Source organism: Aspergillus clavatus, genomic scaffold (genome assembly GCF_000002715.2).
Source record: "Aspergillus clavatus NRRL 1 1099423829805 genomic scaffold, whole genome shotgun sequence".
NCBI classification, from domain to species: domain Eukaryota; kingdom Fungi; phylum Ascomycota; class Eurotiomycetes; order Eurotiales; family Aspergillaceae; genus Aspergillus; species Aspergillus clavatus.
Window position 1 is genome coordinate 2,880,308 of NW_001517094.1, and position 22,765 is coordinate 2,903,072.

The following is a 22,765-nucleotide window of genomic DNA, read 5'->3' on the forward strand; positions in this document are numbered from 1 at the left end:
GGCGCAACAGACGGAAAGGATGAAGCAGAAAGGCGACGAAGCCGAGTACCGGAGAGGCACCACTGGAGCTGAGATGAGATGATGTTTTTTGGGCAGGCGGCACGTGCCTGAGGGCCTGAGGCAGAAATGACTGCCAAGACATGACATACTCCGATTACTCGCCCCTCTTCACTCTTCATCCTGTCTTCGTCGACGACCAGGAGAGGAAATCAGGACTGTGGCGCTTCTCCTCTCCCCGTGTTGCCCCTTGGGGTTTTGATTGGTGTCACTGATCACTTGCTGCATGTTTCAACATTTAGACTTACCCTGACGTTGACGTCTCTCGCGTGCTGTGGCTCAAGCCGAGCCTTTTATCGTCGACTTTCCCCTCATAAGTGCTTACCCTCCCTTCCCACCCCAGGAAGACGGGTTAGACCATTGTTTCCAGCCGAAGAAGTTGAGAGATGTCGTCGAATCCTGGGCAGACTCCAACTTCGTCCAAAACGGTAAACATCCCAAACCAGTCTGTCTCCGCGACGTTTCACTCGACTCCGGCAGTCGATAGTGGTCATCAAAGACGAGCTGGGGGTTCTGGCAGTTTCGGAGCGGGATTGGCATTGAGAAACCCGAGTTATCCCAGGAATAACCAGGCTCGTAAGAGCCAATACAAGCGACAGAGGCCTCCCCGGTTGCTGGATGATGACGAGTATAACGAAAACGTACGTCTCTAGCAGCAGTCCCCCCGTTCCAGATCTTATCTATCTTCTTCCTTCCAAATCAAAAAGACACATAATTGATTTAGTTGTGCGCAGGCCGTCATGAGGTCGACAACTAGCCGTAAAGGACAGACGTCCATCACGCATTTGATGAACTTTTCGCTACCTCCACGGCCTCAATACCAGCCACCACCACGCAACAGCCGGCGTTATGCATCATGGGGCCTTGGATCCGGATACCATGCTATGGACAAGGCTCGCTATGTCCACGCGAATTATCGATTTATCGTGCATCCTGGTCGGAATTATCACGCCCAAGCGGCTAATGCCGATGTGCATTTGGATTGGGACTCGGTCTTACAGGTTCTGGTCTCGGCGCAAACCCAGTCCGCAAGCTGTCCAATCTGTCTATCTACTCCAGTGGCGCCTCGGATGGCTCGTTGCGGGCATATATTTTGCCTGCCTTGCTTGATTCGCTACATGCACTCGACTGACGATGACAATTCCGTTCCGGAGAAGAAGGCACGCTGGAAGAAGTGCCCAATTTGTTGGGACTCGATTTATATCTCTGAGACCCGACCTGTACGGTGGTTTCGTGGTCAGGAGGGAGATATTCCCGTCGAAGGTGGTGACGTGGTGCTAAGACTAGTGAAGCGGGAGCCAGGCAGCACTCTAGCACTGCCGCGAGATGGCGCCGAGAGCCTCAAATCCGGCGAGGATGTTCCGTGGTACCATGTGGCGGAGGTTCCCGATTACGCTCGAATCATGAAAGGCGGCGAGGACTACATGAACTCTCAGTACGACGCAGAGGTGGATGATCTTCAAAGACAGCAGGTCGAAGATGAACTTCTCTTCGGCGACGATACCACTTGGACTCGGAGAGCAATTGCCGCCATAAATGATGCTAAAGCGAAGATCCAAGGAATCGGAAATCCTCCTGAGGTGGCGCGGCCACCTTCTGCGCTTAGATCCGCCGAAGAGCATGGTTCAGTGCAACCAGCATCGAAAGACGCTCTTCTGGAGGGATTACAGCACACCAATGAACAGGAGATGGGGATGCCAGGTATCTCGGTACTATCCTCAAGTACACCTACGGACCTCACTGTTGCTCCGAATCCAATGATAGAGATGGATCATGTCTCTGATACCATGGCTAAAGTGAAGTTGAATTCAATTCCGGAGGGGAAGTCCAAACAAAAAGATCCCGGAACTGGCCGAGCCTCGCTCACAGGTGACCGAGGCCGAGAAACGAATGGATCTCGACTTTCAGAACATCCATTCTACTTCTATCAAGCACTGCCCCAATTCTATCTCTCCTCACTGGACATTCGAATTTTGAAGGCTGCTTTTGGTGAATATGCCACGTTCCCAGCGACCATTCTGCCCCGTGTCGAGCGTATCTCGACAGGTCATATTGTTGACGATGAGCTTCGTAAGCGCGTCAAGTACCTGGGACATCTCCCGCAGGGATGCGAGGTTAACTTTCTCGAATGCGACTGGAGAGATGTGGTAGTGTCGGAAGTTCTAGAGCAATTTAGTTCTGAAATTGGCAAACGACGGAAGCGAAACCGAGAGAAGGAAGCACGCGAGGAGAAGGACAGACTTCGAGCCGAGAAAGATGAGGAAGAGAAACGCTGGGCGGCGGCGCGCCGCAGAAGGTCCAGCGCTGGCGTTACCGATCCACCTTTTTCAGTTGGGGACTTCCAACCTTTGTCTAATGATCCTACGCCTGCCGGTTTCCCGCCCTTTGAGGCTAGCTCTTCGTCTACATCACCTCCAGGGCCATCTTCGCAGTTTGCCGCAGCGGGGTCACCGTCAACCTCACCTCCTGGAACTCGTACTGTATGGGGAACAGCTGTCGTGCCGTCCCTCTCTGAGCCTTCGGGTTTGCCGTCGGGTCTGCCTCGCAGTGACGGCTGGCGCCAGGATTGGGAAGACGAATTGTTCGCTCATCAGGAAAGAGAGCTATTGGCGCAAACAGCCCTCGAAGGAAGCCAGCCTTCTTCCTCCGGCGGTGGACGCAAGAAGAAGAACAAGAAGATTACACTCATGTCGACCAATATCCAACGAGGAGCCTGAGATAAGTGCAGTTGCGCTCGATCGGCTTGTTCACAATTTCTCATCTCATTCCCCCAATCATCTCCAATTCTTCCTTTAGAATGCTTTCTTGATTTATTTCTGGTGTATCTGTGGCCTGATATTACTTGGGTGAGCGTGGTGGTTTCGGTATGTATATTTTCCCTACAGAGGAGCATCGCAAGGAGTTTGGTCGGGTGGGTTCAGGATCTATTCTCAACGATATTACAAACCTATACAATTGCCATTAGCAGATTTTGAGCACACTGAAAAATACTATATATACATGAAGTCTGTACCTCCTGCAATAAATGGTCTTTCGATTGGTGTTATACAATAGCAGACAACAAATTCTCCTACTGCTGTAATGACCGAACATTGGAGTAGATCGATACAGTAATCCCCATCAATTGCAAATCGAAGATATGCAACTATCGAACTCTTCATCAGTAGTATTCAGTAGTAGTATTCTAGTAGATATTTCATGATTTCCAATATTCTGTTCCATAGGCGCACAAGTCACAACTCATAGTAAGGTGCTGACTTGCAGATCGACTCACTTGGTGGCTGCCAACTAATTTTAAGGAATTCAACCAACGAGAATCAGTTGTTGATCTCCCATCGAAAAAACATTCGGTGTCCTTCACTTTCGCCTGCACCCCCCTACTTTTCTTCTCTTCCTCCTTACCTTTTCTTTTTTGTTTGTTAATCACGTTCTGCCCATCAATTCACTCAATTTATGAAGCGGAAATCATGACGGTCACACGGTCTCAGACAGGGAAAACCCCCAGGTGAGTTGTCTGACTCTGTTCCCCGTGCGACGCAAGGAAAGGGTGCCAAAAAAACAAAGTATTTTTTTTTTTGCGACAACAATCCCCTGGCTCCCAAAACGCGTTATTTTGACTCTTTATTTTCGCCTCATTCTCATGGGACGATATTGTGATTGTTCCAAGTTCGTGGATCTAATCGGGTTATTTCCATAGGAAGATGGTGCGTCCTGGCTTCATTGAGACCCCTGGCCGGCGTAGCACCCGCAGCAGTACTCTAGCAGCAGAGACCAGTGCCGACGACGTTTCTGATTCATCGACCGACGTTCGGGGACGGTCCAAGTCTACTACGCGCAGGCGCACCGCTGTCATGGTCAACACTGAAGGATCGGAAGGAGAGGACGTGATACTAGAGTCGAAGTCAGTTGCTACCAACGGACATGCGACGAACGGCCATGCTACCAACGGACATGCGATTAACGGACACGCGACCAATGGACACGCCAACGGGTCGGCTGAAAAGAGTCCGCGGATCATTGACGGCTGGGCCGAGGGCAGGGATCCCAAGATCGACTACAGCGGCGAGTTCGAGTTCGGAGGCTCCTGGGGCGTGCTGTCCATGATGATCGGGTTTCCGATGCTCATGTACTACATGTGGATTGGTGCCGTTCACTACAATGGCAAGTTCCCTCGTCCCTCGGAGGATCAGAGCACGTCCGACTTTGTCGCGCATCTGGTCCACCTAGTGTACGAAAACGCATTTCCTTCGCTTAGGGCATGGACCATCTACTGGGTCTTCTTCATCTTCGAGGGCCTTTGCTACGTTCTTCTCCCCGGTGTGACGGTCATGGGCCGCGCCCTTCCGCATCTGGGGGGAAAGCAGCTCCCCTACTACTGCTCAGGCGTTTGGTCGTTCTATACCAGCATTGTGCTGGCTGGGATACTTCACTTCACAGGGATCTTCAAACTGTACACCGTCATTGATGAATTCGGACCTCTTCTCAGTGTCGCCATCCTCTCTGGCTTCCTGGTCTCCTTCGTCGCTTACTTCTCGGCATTGGCTCGCGGCGCGCAGCACCGCATGACCGGATATCCCGTCTACGATTTCTTCATGGGTGCAGAGCTCAACCCCAGAATGTTTGGCATCCTTGATTTCAAAATGTTCTTCGAGGTTCGCCTGCCTTGGTTCATCCTCTTTTTCCTTAGTCTCGGTGCTGCCGCCAGGCAGTACGAGACCTATGGCTACGTTTCCGGAGAAGTTGGATTCCTCCTTATGGCACATTTCTTGTACGCCAATGCCTGCTGTAAGGGCGAGGAGTGCATTGTGTCGACCTGGTAAGCTTGCAAAACTCTCCTTTCCTGATTCCGGGGAGGGTCACAACCTAGCGGTTTCAGAAACTAACTACGAACAGGGATATGTACTACGAGAAATGGGGTTTCATGCTCATCTTCTGGAACTTGGCCGGTGTGCCCTTGAGTTACTGCCACTGCACTATCTATCTTGCCAGCCATGACCCAGAAACCTATCGCTGGAACCGCGCCTTCCTCATTTTCCTCTACGCGGCATATCTCTTTGTGTACTGGGTGTGGGATACGACCAACAGCCAGAAGAATCGTTTCCGCCAGCAAGAGCGCGGTACCATGGTCTCTCGCAAGACTTTCCCCCAGCTTCCATGGCAGACTCTGAAGAACCCCAAGACGATCACTGCGGCCGATGGCTCGAAGATCCTTGTTGACGGCTGGTGTACGTGATCCTCCCAGATGACTGAAACTGAAGGCCAAGCACGCTGACTTTCCCTACAGACGGTAAGGCTCGTAAGATCCACTACACTTGCGATCTGTACTTCGCCTTGAACTGGGGCTTGATCACCGGCTTCAGCAGCCCATTCCCCTGGTTCTATCCTGTCTTCTTCGCCTGTATGATTACTCACCGGGCGCTGCGCGACATCCAGCGCTGCCGGAACAAGTACGGCGAAGCGTGGATCGAATACGAACGACAGGTTCCCTATCTCTTTATTCCTGTAAGTTTCCTCTCCGAGACGGATACATACGGAGAAACTGACTCGTGTTCCCTAGTATGTATTCTAAAGGAAGACGAAGCACTCGGCGGCTTCCACTCTCGCCTTACGTCGCCCTACGACTGAATGTCTCACAAGACGATATCAACATTTGATCCCTTCTTCTACCTGGGTTTATTATATGCACTTTTAATATGCGTTTGTATATTGGGTCTAGCGCACATACTACTGGGCCTACATGCATTGTCCTTCATGTCAGCAGAATGAGCTTCTATGAATGCTCCCTTGCACTGCATTAATTCATGTATATTATTAGATACTCTATTCTCCTTTCTATTGCTTTTTTCTTCTCTTCTCTTCGTCCCCAATTGTTTTCCATCAACCCTCACGGGTGGAATATGACCAATGAAATCAAAAATAGTGAACCTCCATCGCATGGATGAAACCCTCTAGGATCATGATATCATGATGTTAAGAGACAAGCAACCCTCTGTACGAGTCAAAGAAGAAATTCGCAATCGGAGACACTGTAGACTGTAGAGATGGCATCGATCACATGACCCGTTCCTGACCCCTCCATTATCAGCTTATCGAGTATCGATAGAGCCACCTTAGATTGTTGACGTCGCATGAAGCTCCGAGCTAAGACAGGAGCCTTGATCCCATTGATCGTCGTGTACGAGTCAATTGAAGTATTGTTTCAAGTGCAGGTCCAGCAATCCCATCCACCATGTTGATCCAGGAATCATTCCACGATGTGCCCACCAAGGCCGACGGGACTGGTACTATGCGTATGGGTTTCCCAGACTCCGTTGAAGCATTAAGAAACAACTGCTGATCCACCTCAATCAGGCATCTATGTCTTTCACCCCACCATTCCCGGGTACCCCAAAGCCCGGTTTCCCGGCGTCGTAGTCTTCAGCGAGATCTACCAGGGTATGCACTACTGCAGCTTCCCAGCGTCCCCCTCCACTCCCCCCTCCCGCGGAGGAGAAGTGAGAAAGTCGAGGTACAATAGCTAACCGTTGCGGGGCAGTTACCGGGCCGGTGGCACGGTTCGCGAGACAGATCGCGGGGCAGGGATACATCTGCGCCGCGCCGTCCAGCTACCACGAATTCACCGGTCCAGAGCCCCTGCAGTACAACGCGGAGGACACGGACAAGGGGAATGAGTGGAAGATCAGCAAGGTGGGTGTTGAGCGCGAGCTGCAGAGAAGAATCGTCGCCATCAAAACGGGGCTAAATGCTAACGCAGGAGAGTTTTTTTTTTAGAAACTGGCCGCGTATGACGAGGATGCCTCGCTGTGTGTGGATTACCTGCTGTCCCTGCCGACGTGCAACGGCCGCGTCGGTGCGACGGGGATGTGTCTGGGTGGCCATCTGGCGTACCGCTGTGCGCTGGATAGCAGGATCAAGGCGGCGGTGTGCTACTTTGCGACGGATATCCACAGCCACACTCTTGCCGCGGGGAAGAATGATGATAGCTTGGCCAGGGCGGGGGATATCAAGGGTGAATTGCTTATGGTGAGTTGTGAACTTCTTGCATTGATGTTTTGTTTTTGTTTTTTTTTTCTGGCTCTGGAGCGGCACGAAGCCCTAGAAGTAGGTTGGTGGGTATGCTGACCAGTATGCTGTTTAGATCTTCGGGAAGAACGATAACCATGTTCCCCCAGAGGGACGGGACTTGATCCGCAAGACCCTGCATGAAAAGGGTATTTTGTTCAGCTTCTATGAGGTGGCTTGGGCTCAACGTATGTTGGATATGATGCTCCGGTGCTGGGTGGTTGATTGACTTGGGCTAACGAGGAAACACCGACAGACGCGTTTATCCGGGACGAGCTGAGCAAAGGACGGTATGATCCCGCCATCACCAAGGTGTGCTTCGAGATGCTGCTGGAGCTATTTGGACGGACCTTGAAGCTGGACTTGGGGGAGCATGACGGGAAGAAGCTAGAGATCGAGGATGTATGCTAGATGTCTGCGGCAAGAGAATTTGGCCTGCGCTATCGTACGCAATGCCAACGTTGCCAAGCGTATAACAGATCTGGATCAGATCAGAATACGATCATCAGAAGACGCATTGCCCTCTCCGGAGTATAGGCGAGCATTAGCTCACTAGATAATACCACCAAGGGAGTGGATTGGGTGCGCTGTCATGAAGCTCCTTGCTGCATGGGGGGTGACCCGACGAACCATGCACAGGAGATACTGCTGAGTGGTGACAGTCTGACAGCCCTGGCTCGAGGGTAAACGCCCTTGCAGCTATCGATTAGGGATAACCTATGCTTGAAGCTTAATCCCTTGATGCTCGGACTGGGATGTTAAGGTACGGTGTACAGAGTACCTACGGAGGAAGCCGTTCATGCAATCTGCCTACTGTCTATCTAGTAGTACCTACTCCATACTGATACTCAAAGGGGTAAACACCAACCCTAATTTTCCATAGAGGCTCTGGAGCTGGAACAACTTGCAATAATTGGTACCAGATAACAGGACAAATGCCAGATAGCCTTTCAGTTAAAAGTGATGAGTTTCAGGGTGTGAAACCAGAGTCCGTGGTTGAACCTTCTTAAGAAAGGGAAAATGTTAGTGATGGTTAGCGAGGGCCCTTCAGGTAAGGCATCTCATGTTGACCAAGACCAAGGCACTACCTATACTATATTCTATAGACTACCTTATTATTATTACAGAGTAACTGACAAGATCACAAGAATCTAGAGACTAGAGACTAGAGAGGAACTGTCGCTGTGGACAGAAGGACTGAGAGTCTGAGAGTCTGAGACATTACGGTAATGATGGAGGTGGCTCACTGGGTCACTGGATGTTTAGGTGGGGAGTCTGGTATGGACATGGTATCATGGTATAATACAGGATGGGTCAAAGGCCCACTGGGTGGCTGGTGAGACTGAGAGACACCGAGACAGGCATCTTGAAGGGTGAGAAATATTTGGTAAACTGTCGATTGTTGGCTAGTTTCTGAGTGAAGACTATAGAGTATGGAGTATTGTCGATTTTGTTGAGATTTGAGAGAACTCATATAAGGTATCTAGTACTCTTAACTCTAGGTACACTCTACAGCTGGGGAAGTTGGAACACAAAGGAAACCACCCACGGAACACTCCAAGCATTTGCTTAAGAGTCAACCATGGACGAAGGCCTTTGTTTACTAAATTAGTAGTTCAATTTTGGACCTCAAAAGTCAAGAGTCAAGAGTCAAGACATTTCCAGCCTCAACATCGGATAGAATCAAGGTGTGTGGAGTTTTCGTCGGATGGAGTCTATGGACTGACCAGCCCAGCCTCTGAATATTCTCTGCTCTTGACTCGTTCGGTCGTTCCCCAGTCAATAATCACTACTGCAGGGAACGCAGAAAAAAAAAGACAATAATCAAGGTTTTTTTTCAAGTCGCTAGATAGAATCCAGATACTCCGTAGATCGATCGGTGTTCAAGGAACGCTCTGTGCTCTATAGGCTGTAGGCTGTATGTCGACGACTAGATACTGCACCAACTAATCGCTTCCATTGATTGAATTGTCTTGGTGGTGTTGTCTGTTTCCAAGCCCCCTCTAGTGTCATTCAATCTTCTTCTTGTACTTCTTCTTCTTCTTCTTCTTCTTCTTCTTCTTCTTCTTCCTCCTCCTCCTCCTCCTTTCTTCCCTCGTTCCTGATTACATACATATTCTCTACCTGCTTACTCCTACTCTGCATGATCGCCTCGTGAATGACAGCTGCTTAAATTTCTCGAGTTACTGGAGATCTCTCACCACCACGACCCACATCCATGACCTTTATCTAGTCATTAGATAATTGCGCACTCCCTCGCTTTCAACTCGTGTGCAACTGTGCCATACATACGAGTCGACCTCTGAACCATAATCAATAATATCGCTTCAGAAATCCCACTTCTCTCTACCCTGTTTCGATTTGAACACGGAGCGATTGCGAACGGTCCTACAGTCCTACTCCGTGGCCTGGTCCCCTTCTCTCCAGCGTGGGTCCGACGCCCAGGAAGCCTGGCAATTTAACCACCGGCAACCACCAACTTCGTCCATTCGCGCCATCTCACTCCGTGATTCTCTCCTCACTTGCATGGTTATTCCAATTCAACGCTCGTGAATCATGGGTTCTACGCAATTCGGCAATTTCAACGTGAGTCGCAACTAAATTCCAACATGTCGATCATGAGAGATCTGTTGCGCAAAAAGTTGACCAATGGGGCTTTCTTCACATATAGGACTTTTGTCGAGATTCAACTTTGCCAGTTTGCAATGTAAGTCGGAGGACCAAACCCATTCGGCGTGTCGCTAACGGTTATTGTTCTCGATAGCTCTTTGTTCCCAATAATCAACCCCCTAATAAAGCCTATGACGGCTGTGCCCTCACCGGTATCCACCTTAGCGATGACCGATACCTCAGCAACTTAGGTATGGCGCGATCAACAGACAAAATCCGAACGCGCACCAAAGACTGCCGACTGACCTCGGTACAGGGTCGATATTGTTAGCATTTATCGCGATTGTGACATCATTGTTCCTGTTATGGCGATCAGAGAGAAAACAGGCCGCCGTTGGGCGAAGGTACGCGCGGATCAAGCGACTTCTCGGGGCATGGGATTGGAGCTGATTTGAGGAATTGGACAGAGAAATGCAATTGTTCCTGCTTGGATTCATCATCGTTGAGATTTGCGAAATCTTCTCCGTTGGTGGCTTCCCTTTGGACGGCGCCGTTCGAAAGGTGTGTTTTTTTTTTTTTTGTCCTCTGTTATTTAGGCGCTTTCATTTTTGTTCACTGAATCTAACCATCGATTACAGGGATTCTCCGCCGCCCACATTGCGGCAATCACTGCGACGTGCTGGATCCTCTTCTTGAACGCTCTTGTCGGTTTCCAGATTCTGGATGACGGCACACCTGTCTCCCTTGGTCTTTGTGCCGTGTCGGCCTTGATCTTTTTCGTCGGCACAGGGTATATCGCCTTGGATACTGCTTTCGACTGGACGGGAAAATTCGCAGCGGACCCGTCCAATAACTATCGCAACATCGCCCTCTATGTCTTGTACCAGCTCTTTCCTCTGGTTCTTCTCGTGGCCTTCTTCATTCTTGAAGCCCTGTTAGTGATCCGGGTCCTGGGTGAATACCGGCCAATGTGTACGTTGCCCTCCCCTATCTTCTGACGATGCCGAGTCGCCAGTGGTATACGGTTCCTAACCCGCTATACAGTTTACCTAACGGCCGCCGGCCTGTTGTTTGCTATTGGCCAGATCTTCAACTATGTGATCAGCACCCATTTGTGCCATGCATCCGGCGGCAAGATCAATGGCGCCTTGTTTGAGACGCTCTTTACTCTCTTGTCCGTTGTCGTAATCTGGGTGTTTTGGAGCAGTATCACGGAGGATGACTGGCCCATGTCTGCGACCGTCGGCGGGGGATACAGCTAAGCCCGCCGATCGGTTGCAACAAACCGCCTATTACGATTTCATTTTTTTTTTTTTGGCTGCTTTCTCTTGCCGACTTCACCGATGACACCCCTCCTTCTCCGGAACGAGCAAGCAACGACTTCCTCGTGTGCGCGTCAACACTCGCAACTTTGCCGTCCAATTTTTGATCATTCCCACGCGCTATTGACCTTCCGATACCACTCACGACTATTTTGATGTTTCCAGTGACTATGACGTGTATTACCCTCTTGATGATTTGATCCAGTTCATGTGAAAACGAGCCTGTGATGTGATCATTTTTGCATATTTAATCTTTTCTTTCCCCTGTCAGATACCTATTTGTCTTGTAGCTAGCCTATATCTGATGTTCATAATACTGTGCATGAAAATGCCCATTCCATCCTTTCTGCATCGATGCGCAGTGTTTTTGGCTTGAACGAGCGAGTCAAAACAATTCTACCCCACATGCAAATTTAGAAAGGTAGAAGAGAGCTGAGCTCTATCAAATTATATACAGTAGTTTCGGTAGGTATGAAACGAGCATAACCCTTACGCTGAGCCATGACCATACGGATGACCTCAGATATCAGATCACGGCGCAGTCCAATTCAACCCACCCAACCATATGCTCTATTTTCATCAACGCAAGACCTAGGTATGCGATGAGCATCCACGGATTCGGGACCCTCCGTCCCAACAAGCAAAGAAACAAAAACACCCACCCCATCAGAGCCGAACCTTGACATCCACACAGGGCAGAGTCCACTCCCGCCGCCCAAGAAGACTCCGCAACCACTCGAGTCCCACGCCGGTCCATTCCTGCTGGCCCTGGCCCAGGGCACTCGACCCGTTGAACGCCAGCCGGCGCTGGGCCTCCTCAACCGCGGCGCCCGCCAGCGTCTTCGTGGTCGCGTTGACGGTCTCGATCACGTAGCTTGCGAGGGACCCATTCTGGGCGGCGAAGGCGGACGGATCGTGGTAGTCGGGGCCGGTGAAGCGCGGGGAAAACCAGTCGCCGCGGAAGTCGAAGAAGCAGCGGTCTGCCCAGTGGCAAGAGGAGATGAAGAGGATGAGCAGCAGCGTGGAGCAGTAGATGCACGGGCGGTGGAGGATGTAGGTGAGGGTGACGAAGGAGATGATGAAGAGCGGGGAGGCGTTGGTTGGGATGAAGAGGAGTGGGAGCCAGCTGGATGTTTTTTTGTCGTTTTCGTGTGAGTAGACCGGGGGATATTTGGAAAACGGGGGCTGATGGGGGGGGGGAGATTTAGCTTACCTCCTGAGGCAGAACATGATGGAATTCTGAGCTCTCTTGTTGAGTGTGATGTAACACTTTTTGGTCACACTGTACACTGCACTGGGTTGATCGGGGAGCGGGCTTTTTTGGGGGAGATTCTCTGAGAGAGGGTGATTGTCCAGTGGCGTGATGGGATGTATTTCTCTCCACAGCAAGAAGAAGTGATGAGAGGTGGGAGGTGTTTGAAGAATCAGATCATTAAGATGCAAGAGGGATAAGAGTTATGCCTCCTCAGACACGTTTATCCATCATCTCTCGCTCTTTAGATAACTGAAGATTTTCAGCGTCATTGTTGAGCTTCCTTAACATTATTAGCATTATGATTATTAGTAAGGCGATCCTTTGCCTACCTAGTTGGCGGTCAGGTATGGTATTGTCCTGACCCGTACCGTACTGTAAGTGTGAACCATTACGCCACAACGGTTGGCATCAGCCTCATCCTGCCGTCAGCCACACCTCGCACGAGCCACTTACCTAATCTGACTAACCCCAATTGGTGCCGCCTTCGTCCTCCCCCATCGTCTGCTTTTTGCTGCAACACGCCAAAAGGTCATGGTTTTAAAAGCTGTTCTTCTCCTTCTTCTTCTTCTCCCTCCTCGTCCATAATCTTGTTCTCTTGTACCATAGTCCGTTCATTCAGCTGTTTTTCCCTTCATTTGGCCTTTGAATTATCAAGCTATCTGAATTTTCCACTGTTTTTTTTTGCTACTTTCTCCCCTCGTGCTCTCGAAAGAGAGCTTTTGAGAGAAGCTTTGGAGCTTGGACTTCAGTTGGAGGTCGCCTCTCTTTTACTGGCGAGCTGACAGAAATGTCCACCCCCAACGATCTTCAGGCTCTGCTGGCGAGCATTAGGCCACGCCCTTCTCCTTCGGGAACCCCTGCTCAGGACGCTCCTCCCCACTCGCAGTACCCCGTGCACTACCAGTCGGGCCTCCGTCCCCAACAGCCGCAGCAGCCTCCTTACGATGGGCAGAGCATGCCTCACCCACAGCTGCTGCAACATGGCTATCGTCACCCTTCGGTCTCTTCGGTGGTCCATAGCCCATCTCCCGTTAATACTCCGCCTCACCATGGCTCAGATATTCTGAGTCCTAATATTACCACTCCTCGTGGTGAAATGTTTCCGCAGCAGCACCAACCGCAGCCGCAGAACCCGGATCGTGCGGTGAACCTGCTGAATCTGCTCAAGTTCAACCAGGGTCCTGCCGGCGGTCCTATCCAGCAGCAGCCCTCTCCGCTTGGATTTGAGCAGCCAAGATCTCCTCAGATTCAGGAAATCGGGCCTGATGGTGTCCCGAGATCTCATGCGAGAAACATCTCTGCCTCTGACCTGGTCGCGTCTCTTTTCGGTCGCCAGGGCCAGCCCTTGTCTTCGCCTGCCCCTCCGCCCGGTATACCTACACCGTCGCAGTTCGCGCAGCCTGGACCTGCTGGGCCTGGTGAGAGCGCGTCGTCGGCCGCCCCTACTGCTGAAAACACGCAGGAGATGCTGCTGCGCCTGCTCAACCGGCAGACCCCGACTCAAGATGCGTCTCAAGGGCCCGTGAGAGCGGTGCCCCAGTCGGCAGTGTCTGCTTCTGCGGTCAAGTCTCCTGCCGCTGAGCCAGTGTCGTCGTCTGACATCGCGGAAGGCCCTGTCGAAGTTCCCGGGGTTGGCCCCGAAGGACTTGTGTCCGGGAGTCCAGAGGTGCTTGCGTTCCAGCAGCCCAAGAGTTCCCTAACCCCCAAGGAAGGTATCTTTACCTACACCAATCCCTTCGATCAACTCGCAGCCGCCTCGCCCCGCAAGGGAACTTCTCAAGTCAAGTCCCGCAGCGCGAGTCCAGCCGTCGAGCTTCCGAAGAGTCAGAAGATCAACATCACAGCAAAGGTAGAAGCCGCTCCCGCCTCTCAACCATCCGGATCGCAGCCTGCAGCACGCCCGGAGTCGCCCGAGCTTGACGAAGAGCAGAGAGAGGCTGTCAACAAGGTAGTTGGCAAGCTGGTTGATCAAATCGTCGGACGCGATGTTAGCGAATTGGTCAGCAGGGCGATCGAAGAAACCTCCCCGGTCGCGGCGGATGAGCCGGAGAGTACCCAAGTGGTTCTCTCTACCATCGCTAGCCACCTTCGCGAGACCGCCACCGAAGCCAAGGAGGCCGCTGCTGACGAAGCTGCCGCGCCTTCTGCTGAGAAAGAGGTGGGCAACAATGAGAATGGTGACGCGCTTGCGGATAGCTGGGAAAGTGCCGAGGATAGCGCTGAGAAGGAGGAAGAGCGCGTTGTTCCCGTCCATAATTTCCCCCTGAAGCCGTTTATCTCCATATCCTTGAAGGAAAAGGCCCAGAAACTTCCGATCCTGCGGGACGACGGCATCATGGACATCGCCCGTTTGAAGAAGGAATTCGATCAGTTGGATCGCTCTTTGACTTCCGCTACTTCGGATTACATTGTCTACGCTCTGGCCAAGAATGGAGGCATGAGAATTATCCGACAGGACGATGGAAGTGACAAGCAAGTGTTCCGTTCCACCCGCGATCGAGTTTTCAACGTGACCCTCTGCACGTCGGCAACGACCAGCGGCTCCTCCGAGGAGCAGGCTCTTCTGGGTATCGGTGTTAGCGGCTCTGTGTACTGGGCCTTGATCTCGCGAGCCGAACAAGATCTGTTCGAGCTGGATGCCCTGGAGAGTGAGAGTCTGATATTCCCACCGTTCCCGGCCTCTGACGAGAACACTTCTGGCGGTCAGCTGAAAACGCGGGCCAAGAGAAGCTCTCGCCACCCTGGCTTCTTCGCCATCGGTCGCGGCAAGAACATCTACGTCGTCTCTCCTCAGGCTGCTGCCAGTCCCGCCTATGGCGTTTCGGGATCCCAGCGCACCGTCAATACCGAGAAGTTCTTCAAGGAGCGCGCTCTGAAGATTTCTACCGGCAAGGCTGGTAAGGACTTCATGTTCAGTGACGATGATACTGTCATTGCCTCTCTTGACAAGACAGGCAGGCTACGTTTCTGGGACATCCGTGAGGTGGTCAACAACCCTGACTTCTTCATTAATGGACCCAGCCCAGCTGAGGTTCGCGTGCCGCTCAACACCTTTGTCACCGGATCCCCCAGCGAGAAGTCGTGGCCCACATCCATTCTTTTCATTGACAAACTGCGTCCTTATGTGAAGTCGATGGCACTTCGTTACGTGCTGGTTGGACTGAAGCAAAATCACACCTTGCAGCTCTGGGATATTGGGCTTGGCAAGGCTGTGCAGGAGCTGAAGTTCCCTCATGAGAACGAATCGGATGCCATCTGCAGTGTTGCCTATCACCCGGCTTCTGGTATCATCGTGGTTGGCCATCCTACGCGCAATTCGATCTACTTTGTTCATCTTTCTGCTCCTCGGTACAATCTCCAGCCCATGTCACAAGCATCCTTCATCAAGCGTTCGGGCGAAAAGGATTCCAGCTTGCCAAAGCCAGAGTCCACCGCATGCATGAGCGGCATTCGGGAGATCTCGTTCGCTTCCAAGGGTCAGCTGCGCAGCTTGGATCTCCTGCCGATCAGCAAGGCGCCTGGTGACACCAAAGACGAAAATGGTCTCTTCGAGCTTTATGTGATGCACTCGCGTGGAGTCACATGCCTGAATATCAAGAAAGAGGATCTGGGCTGGAGCGCCGACAACAAAATCATCCGTCCTGTCAATGCCTTGCAGGAGGGTCTTATCGAAATTTCCGAACTGCAGGTATTCCCCAGCTACGTCACCGACGAGCCTTCCATCAACGGTGACTCGACCTCCGTCTCCACCAAGGTCACCCCTCGCGAGGTGGTCAAGAAGACCTCTGAACTGATCCCGGAAGCGGCTGTACCTACCCCGGCTGCCCCGCGTACCATGTCTCCAACCAAGCCTGTCCTGAAGAAGAAACCTGTTGATGAACAGGCCGAACCCGCAGTGGCGCCCAATGGAGCCGACAAGCCGGAGAAGAAGAGAAAGAAGAAGGCTGCCGTCACTGCCGCCGCCGTGAGTGAGACCCCAGCGAAAGCCAAGGAAGTGAGCACTGCTCCATTTACCACGGGCGAGGGCCAGTCTGCCGAAGTTGCTGCTGGTACTCAACCTTTCGCGCACCCAACCGAAAATGTCGCTCAGACAATGCAAGCCGCAACTGTGGACGCTTCTCAGGCTCCTACGACTGTTGTCAGCGACCCTGGTGAAATTTGGGCCAAGCACTTGACGGCTTTGCAGACTGGTGTCACTACTGAATTCGACAAGAGCCTCGGTCGCGAGCTTGAAAACCTTTACCATCGCTTCGACGAGGAGCGGCGCAATCTGGATGCTGCTTCTGCCGCCAAGCAGGATCAAGTCCTGCGGTTGGTCTCAAGCACCCTGTCCGACAATGTTGAGAAGAATTTGGCACGTATTGTCTCCAGCAGCATCCAGGCTGACGTGGTACCTGCTCTGACTGAGCTTACGTCGAAAGCTGTTGGCAAACAGTTGGATGAAGTCCTTGCTCAGCAGCTGGCCACCGTCGTACCTCGCGAAGTGCGTCAAGCGCTACCCGAGGCAGTCGCTCGTGCAGTGAAGCAACCTGAAGTGACGAAAGTCATTTCGGATAGTATTGGCCAACGACTTGCTTCTCATGTTGAAAATGAGATGTCCAGAGCCTTGCACACCACGCTCACCCCTGCTTTCAGAAATCTTTCCCTGCAAGCTGCAGAGCAGATCGGATCCGATATGCAGAAGCAGGTGCAAGCCCAGATGAAGCAGTATGAGATTCAGCGCCACAATGATGCTGCAAAGATCGATCAGCTCACAGCTCTGGTTCGCGGCTTGTCCGACACGGTTGCTTCGATGGCTGCCGCCCAGAACAGCTTCCAAGAAGAAATTTTGAGATTCAATCGTGCATTGACCAACAATCAACGCGCCGAGCAGATTGGCAGCTCGCAGCAGGCTCCACCGGCTGGTCTACCCGCTCGTCTACCTGCCGGTCCCGAAGGTAGAAGCCCGGAGGCTATGGAACTGGCGGAGATTGCTCAGCTGATGCATGCCGGACGGTACGAGGAGGGTTCTGTTAAGGTTGGTATTTACCTATGTTATATCTTAGAACTTGTTGCTGACTTTGCTATCTTAGTGGCTTCAATCTAGCCAACAGGCTGATTTGTTCGACAATCTTTTCGTTCGCTTAAGCCCTACATACCTGGCCTCGCTTTCTCCAATTGTGGCGCTCTCGGTTGGTGTTGCTGTCACGTCCTCCTTGCAGACCAACATCGAGGAGCGTCTTACGTGGTTGGAAGTTGTTCTTCAGACCGTTGATATGAGGGTACGTGTGCTCTGTCGTTCTAAATGTACAGCAATTGACTGATTGGATATTGTTTCTAGGACGCGGACATCCGTGAGGTTGCGCCCAGGATTATTGACATTCTTAACCAGCGGTTGGATAGCTTCTACATGAGTGTTGCTCCGACCACCCCTCACGAGCCTTATATGCGCAAGCTTGGCCCCATTGCTCGCCGCTTGCGTGAGCTTCGTGGATAATCGCCTTCTGGCTATTGAATGTTACGGGCCTGAGTTGCCACCCAGCACTCAGTGCCAATTGTCATGTTACTTCAAAAGCCTCTGTCACGGCTTATGCAAGTCATGACGGCAATGGAGAAGCACGGAATGGAAATATGGACATTTGATGAGGCTTGGATGTGGTGGGCGAGACTCTTTGGCGTTTCTTTTGCTTAGTCATGGATCAGGGGATGTAATGATAATTTGAGACATGAAGCGATGGTCCCCATCGTTGTAATGATTGATGCAATTCATGATCGTCCTCTGCGTTCGTTCAACTCGGGAATTGCCGTTCTAACTTCCGTACATCAGATCCATTTCTAGAGATGAAATAAGAAGGATGTAGCCCTCGCTTAGGATCAAAGCAACCTCGAATCTCATGTATATCAATCAATCATATCATACACGTCCCGTGAAAACTACATATCGAACTCCAGCAAATCACGCATGGAAAGCAGGATCCAGATTCTCCGCCGTCCCCGTCCCCATCCCCGTCTCCAGACCCGTACGATCTTCCTCCACAAACTCAAACCCCAGAGCCCGCCAGTTCAGCTCCTTGCGCCAGTGCAGACCGTAGTAGTTCCTTCGTGGCGTGTCCGCTACCCGGCTCTTGCGCTCCGCCTCTGCGTCTGCGTCTGCGTCTGCGTCTGCGTCTGCCTCCGCCTCCGCCTCCGCCTCCGCTTCAGCTTTTGCAGAGTCTGCCTCGTCACACGTAGGCCCGACGACAGGCTCCGACGCCAGCCCGCCCGAGATCATCCGCCGGGAGCGCGGGAAGACGACGGCCCGGAAGCGCGAGAGGAGCAGGCCCATGGAGCAGCACAGGCATGGCTCGTGGGTGAGGTAGACGTCGAGGTCGGTGCAGAGGTAGCCGCCCTGGGCGCGGGAGCGGATGCGCGGCGGGATGGGAGGGGCGTCGTCGTGGTGCGGCGGTTGGGGGAGGGGAGCCGAGACGGGGACGGCGGCGGTGGCTGCGTTGGTCTTGATGAGTTTCTCGGGGACGGGGGAGGGGTCGAGGGTGTCCGGGTCGTTGATGGGTGGGGCGGAGGCGGAGGCGGCGCTGGCGATGGTGACGATGATGTCGGACTGCGAGAGGAAGTGGGCTTCCAGGGGTGAGAGGTAGGGTTTTGTGGGTGGGGGGCCGTGGTCCTCTTCGCGGCGTTTCTGGGCGATCAACTCGACGGCGCGCATGAGGGCGTGCAGTTCCGGCCCGCCTTCAAGGTCTGCGTTGTATGTTGCTGCAGCTGGGGGAGGGCCCGGCCCGAGATGCAGTTCCGCCTGCGATAGGGCGCCGGCTTCTCGGCGGGAGTAGCGTGCGTCGCCGGCCACGGCGACAACGGCCTCTGCCCACTCGGTGGCCATGGTGCTGTCGTTGTCGGCGGTTGCGCCGTTGCGGATGGATGCCTGGATCTCCGGGTCAACGATGACTGCGCCGACGCGGCGACCGCGGCCAGACTGCGCTGCCTCGTCTGCGACTCGCTCCGCCAGCGCCAGGTAATATCCGGCCTCGGGCTGGATCGATTCACGGGTGCGGTTCAGGATCTGGGGAGGGGGTGCGACGGTGGCTCGGGGAGCAGCAGGGTTGAAGATGACGGGCCAGTATTGCGCTGTCCACTTTTCGGCCTGTTTGGCGTTCAGGGGCGGTTGGATCGGGATGCGGATGGCGTGGAGGGAGACCACGGGGACATGCTCGGAAGAGGTATCCTCTGCTGGCGGAGCGAACGGGGCTAGCACTTTCTGCAGCGCGTCTGTATCAGGTATGGGCGGCGAGACCAGGACGAAGATTGTCGATGCGGTCTCGTTCGATTGGATCGTGGAACGCAGGGATTCGGGAAGTTGGTTGTACTTCGCGAAGCGGCGGAGGTGGTTTACGGGGACGGAGGGGTCGCGCGGGAAGGCAGCGTCGAGTGCTCTTGGGGAATAACCATCAGCTCAGGCCCTGTCACGGTAGTTTGACGGCACTCACTTGACCACTTTCGAGGCCAACTTGAGGTTGACTTCTGCCGCATAGGCGTCCTCTGGGATGCGTCAGACATTGGTACTCTTCGGCGTATCTTCTTCGGTGTAACAGCTGTTCCAGACGTGCATACCAAATTCTTCAGCCGTCTGTGTCTCCTGTACGGTCTTTATCGGAAGCACCTGCCCCTGAAGAGGCTGGATCCTCTTCAAGATATCCTGTACCTCCATCGGATGTCTGACCCCGCTACCGGGTTTGACAGAGCAACAATACTTGGATTCTGTAATGCAGAGTAGTGACTGAGATATTCTCGAGTGGCGCTCTGGGTAATCTGCAAGACTTCAATTGTTCATGCATAGAAGTGTATACCGACTTGTTTTGGGTGGAGATTGCAGCATGACTTCATAACCTTGATGAGCTTCAAAGAATGAATCCAGATTTGCCCAGTCTGAACCCTAAGCCCTGAGCCCTGAGCCCTATACATCCCTTTCGGGCGATGTGGCCAAGGGGAGGAGACCTCAGGCACGAGGCAACTCGAGGCGACGGGCTCGGCCACTAGATGACTAGGATGGTTGGAAGTTTGGAACTGGCAAGGTTCCAGCGACTTTAGACTCGTACGATCACAGGCATTTTACCGCGCTAGAGGCACGAAAAGTGGGACAAATACGTATGAGGCTGAGATAGTCCAGATAATCAGATCAGATTTGATGGTATGATATTCCACCCGCTAGTAACATTCAAACGCCAGAAGAGGAATCAAAAGCTGTACAAAGTATGCGACCGGCTCGGCCGCAAGGTTCATCAAGAAGCATAAGAAGGAAAAAAATAAGCAAGTAGAATGAGAGGTTCTCTTCCCGAAAATCAGCCGATTAATGGACCTCTCTGTAGAATGTCGCGATACAGTACAACGTGGTGATAAGATGTGTCTCCTTGAAAGGAGGATAACCAGTCTGTGGTTGACTGGCTCCTTGGTAATGTGGGAGAAGTTCAACTGAATGATTCCATTCAAAAAGGCGAGGCAGACAGACGAGAGATCAACCCTCACGCCTGATTTCGTACCGGTCGCACCTCTCGACGAGACTTTGATAGTAATCCACCAGCACTTCTGGCTGAGGCACAATGCGCCACTCAACGCGGAATAAAAACTCCAGTTCCAGAAGAGCCAGTTCAGTTATGCTGATACCTCCCACTCGAGCATAGGTCTTGTTGGTCCAGAAACTGTCACTGAGGCCCTTGCTGGCGACCGTGGCACTGGCGATGAGGAATCGATGGATGGTTAGACTGGACACGGTGAAAGCCGGATAAAGAGCACAGAGCCGGTCGATGTAATACACCATGCTCAGTAAGATAGGAGGCGACAAGGTTGCATGGGTTGTGAGTCGTTGCAGGTAGTCCTGAACGGAGATCCGCGGTGGCGACCGAGAATGGAAGCGAGTCAACCGTCCTTGATGCAGCGGAATCTTGTCATTGAAGTGGATGAGCTCCATGAGCATGCTCGAGATCAGTATCACGAGATCCCGCGGATCCGCCTGGTCGTAATTCTCCGGGAGATATTTCACATCGGGCATGGATGGCCGTAATCTCTTCGACTGGCTGCGTTCCAAATCCATGTCCTCGGGACCCCCCACGAGCGAATTATCGACGCCATGATCATTTGGGCTGTTGCGTTTGTTGGACGCTGTACTGTTCGGGGCCGGCATTGGGGGAGCCAAGGACGAGGCTGAGGTCGGAGCCGCACCCGACGCCGACGCTACAGAAGAGGGAGCACCGACAGCGACGCCGTTGGTGGGATGATCGGCAGACTGCGAAGGCTGGGCAAAAGCAGGGACGGCGGGGGCCGGAGTGGCGGACGGGTATGCACTATTCCCGCCCCCAAGGGTGGTCAGCCCGGCGGACATGCGGCCGCGAGGGAGATCCCCTGAGGGCCCCGGAGGCGAGGCTTCAACGGTATAACGATTTAAGGCCGATCGGAGCTCCTCGATGGCCTGGCGGGAAGAACGCGGACTGAAATGATTTGTGGACGCAGGAGGGTGACGAGCAGGCTCATAGTGCGGGAAATTCTGAGCTGCTGTGGCGACGGCGGCGGCGACGGCGGCAGTCGTGGGACGATGGGAAAAAGAAGGAGAAGGATGGGAAGAATGGGAATGGGTTGGAGGAGAAGAAGTTGAGGGATGGAGAGCGGCGGAAGGTGAGGACGAAGAGACTAGCATGATTTCCGCCCAACGAGACCACCACGTGGGCGGACGATTGCACGACGTGCAACGAAGCTGGCAGACGCTGCGAATCCTTGTACTGCTGCTGTTACCGACGACGTCGTACACAGACGCATCATGATCCGTGGAGCTCAGACTCTCTGAGAAAAGAAGACTGAAGCAGAAGTGGACAGTGGGAAAAAAAAAAAAAAAAAAAAAGTATTTTCCAGCGATGGTTGATTGAGCGATTTAAACCCCGAACAGAAGGTTTATAGAAAGACAAGAAGAAGGAAAAAAAGGAGGGGGGGAAATACGGCCGTTTTTCAAGGGGGAAAAAAAAGGAAGGGAAAACTGTAACAGCCATACCAGATAGATGGTGAGAAATCGGTATGTAAAGTAAAAACAGGGAACTGAACCAAGTGACAAGAAATCGAGGCACATTCCGTCCAATCAGAGAGTGGGAATGGGTGTCCGAGCGGGAAAACTTGGGGTATTTTACTGACTATTGCAGAGCCTTACGACGATCGGCACAGTGACCCGTTTCATCAGATCATGGGGTTTTTTTTTGAAGATACCACAAGTGATCATCCATTATTGGTACCTTACAGAGTATGGATAGTAGTAGAACTATAGTCTACGTAGTATAAAATATCAAGATGATGCCAGGGGAAGGTTCCCTATGTAGAATTGGAATACCATCTTGGATGTTCCGCGCACTTTACACTGCCCTGATATCCATGATGATCGGGAGGTAATAATAAGTATGGATTATGAAGAGCACTGTCATGGTCAGGCATACCCCTGTCTGAAGAATATTCT

The 22,765-nt window shown here is 52.6% G+C and overlaps 8 protein-coding genes across 8 annotated transcripts, besides 9 other annotated features; 5 read left to right on the forward strand and 3 right to left on the reverse strand.

Annotated features, from left to right (window-relative positions):
• Positions 1-443: 443 nt before the first annotated feature.
• On the forward strand, positions 444-2,774 carry ACLA_027440 (RING-type E3 ubiquitin transferase MAG2; the record flags this gene model as incomplete). Its single annotated transcript, XM_001269447.1, has 2 exons — positions 444-698; positions 792-2,774. 2 exons carry the CDS (start codon positions 444-446, stop codon positions 2,772-2,774), a joined length of 2,238 nt encoding a protein of 745 aa, XP_001269448.1.
• A 445-nt stretch (positions 2,775-3,219) lies between these two features.
• Positions 3,220-3,247: a microsatellite.
• Positions 3,248-3,524: 277 nt separating this feature from the next.
• On the forward strand, positions 3,525-5,682 carry erg4 (c-24(28) sterol reductase; the record flags this gene model as incomplete). The annotated part of the gene is made up of 4 exons (XM_001269448.1): positions 3,525-3,562; positions 3,755-4,873; positions 4,951-5,282; positions 5,342-5,682. The coding sequence occupies 4 exons, from the start codon at positions 3,525-3,527 to the stop codon at positions 5,680-5,682; spliced, it is 1,830 nt and encodes a 609-aa protein (XP_001269449.1).
• Positions 3,969-4,038: a microsatellite.
• A 604-nt stretch (positions 5,683-6,286) lies between the features above and the next one.
• Positions 6,287-7,530, forward strand: ACLA_027460 (dienelactone hydrolase family protein; the record flags this gene model as incomplete). The annotated part of the gene is made up of 6 exons (XM_001269449.1): positions 6,287-6,347; positions 6,409-6,492; positions 6,593-6,744; positions 6,829-7,080; positions 7,196-7,307; positions 7,376-7,530. 6 exons carry the CDS (start codon positions 6,287-6,289, stop codon positions 7,528-7,530), a joined length of 816 nt encoding a protein of 271 aa, XP_001269450.1.
• A 1,606-nt stretch (positions 7,531-9,136) lies between these two features.
• Positions 9,137-9,188: a microsatellite.
• Positions 9,137-9,212: a microsatellite.
• Positions 9,213-9,675: 463 nt separating this feature from the next.
• On the forward strand, positions 9,676-10,991 carry ACLA_027470 (chitin synthase export chaperone; the record flags this gene model as incomplete). Its single annotated transcript, XM_001269450.1, has 7 exons — positions 9,676-9,705; positions 9,791-9,826; positions 9,884-9,980; positions 10,046-10,133; positions 10,197-10,290; positions 10,368-10,701; positions 10,774-10,991. 7 exons carry the CDS (start codon positions 9,676-9,678, stop codon positions 10,989-10,991), a joined length of 897 nt encoding a protein of 298 aa, XP_001269451.1.
• A 726-nt stretch (positions 10,992-11,717) lies between these two features.
• ACLA_027480 (uncharacterized protein) lies at positions 11,718-12,281 on the reverse strand (the record flags this gene model as incomplete). The annotated part of the gene is made up of 2 exons (XM_001269451.1): positions 11,718-12,177; positions 12,265-12,281. The coding sequence occupies 2 exons, from the start codon at positions 12,279-12,281 to the stop codon at positions 11,718-11,720; spliced, it is 477 nt and encodes a 158-aa protein (XP_001269452.1).
• A 572-nt stretch (positions 12,282-12,853) lies between these two features.
• Positions 12,854-12,883: a microsatellite.
• A 210-nt stretch (positions 12,884-13,093) lies between these two features.
• On the forward strand, positions 13,094-17,782 carry ACLA_027490 (uncharacterized protein; the record flags this gene model as incomplete). The annotated part of the gene is made up of 3 exons (XM_001269452.1): positions 13,094-17,323; positions 17,379-17,567; positions 17,627-17,782. 3 exons carry the CDS (start codon positions 13,094-13,096, stop codon positions 17,780-17,782), a joined length of 4,575 nt encoding a protein of 1,524 aa, XP_001269453.1.
• A 459-nt stretch (positions 17,783-18,241) lies between these two features.
• On the reverse strand, positions 18,242-19,984 carry ACLA_027500 (putative tRNA-specific adenosine-34 deaminase subunit Tad3; the record flags this gene model as incomplete). The annotated part of the gene is made up of 3 exons (XM_001269453.1): positions 18,242-19,709; positions 19,764-19,815; positions 19,888-19,984. 3 exons carry the CDS (start codon positions 19,982-19,984, stop codon positions 18,242-18,244), a joined length of 1,617 nt encoding a protein of 538 aa, XP_001269454.1.
• Positions 18,423-18,456: a microsatellite.
• Positions 18,456-18,480: a microsatellite.
• Positions 19,985-20,623: 639 nt separating the features above from the next.
• On the reverse strand, positions 20,624-21,964 carry phoB (regulatory cyclin phoB; the record flags this gene model as incomplete). Its single annotated transcript, XM_001269454.1, has 2 exons — positions 20,624-20,745; positions 20,800-21,964. 2 exons carry the CDS (start codon positions 21,962-21,964, stop codon positions 20,624-20,626), a joined length of 1,287 nt encoding a protein of 428 aa, XP_001269455.1.
• Positions 21,819-21,858: a microsatellite.
• A 180-nt stretch (positions 21,965-22,144) lies between the features above and the next one.
• Positions 22,145-22,165: a microsatellite.
• The last annotated feature ends 600 nt before the right edge of the window (positions 22,166-22,765 follow it).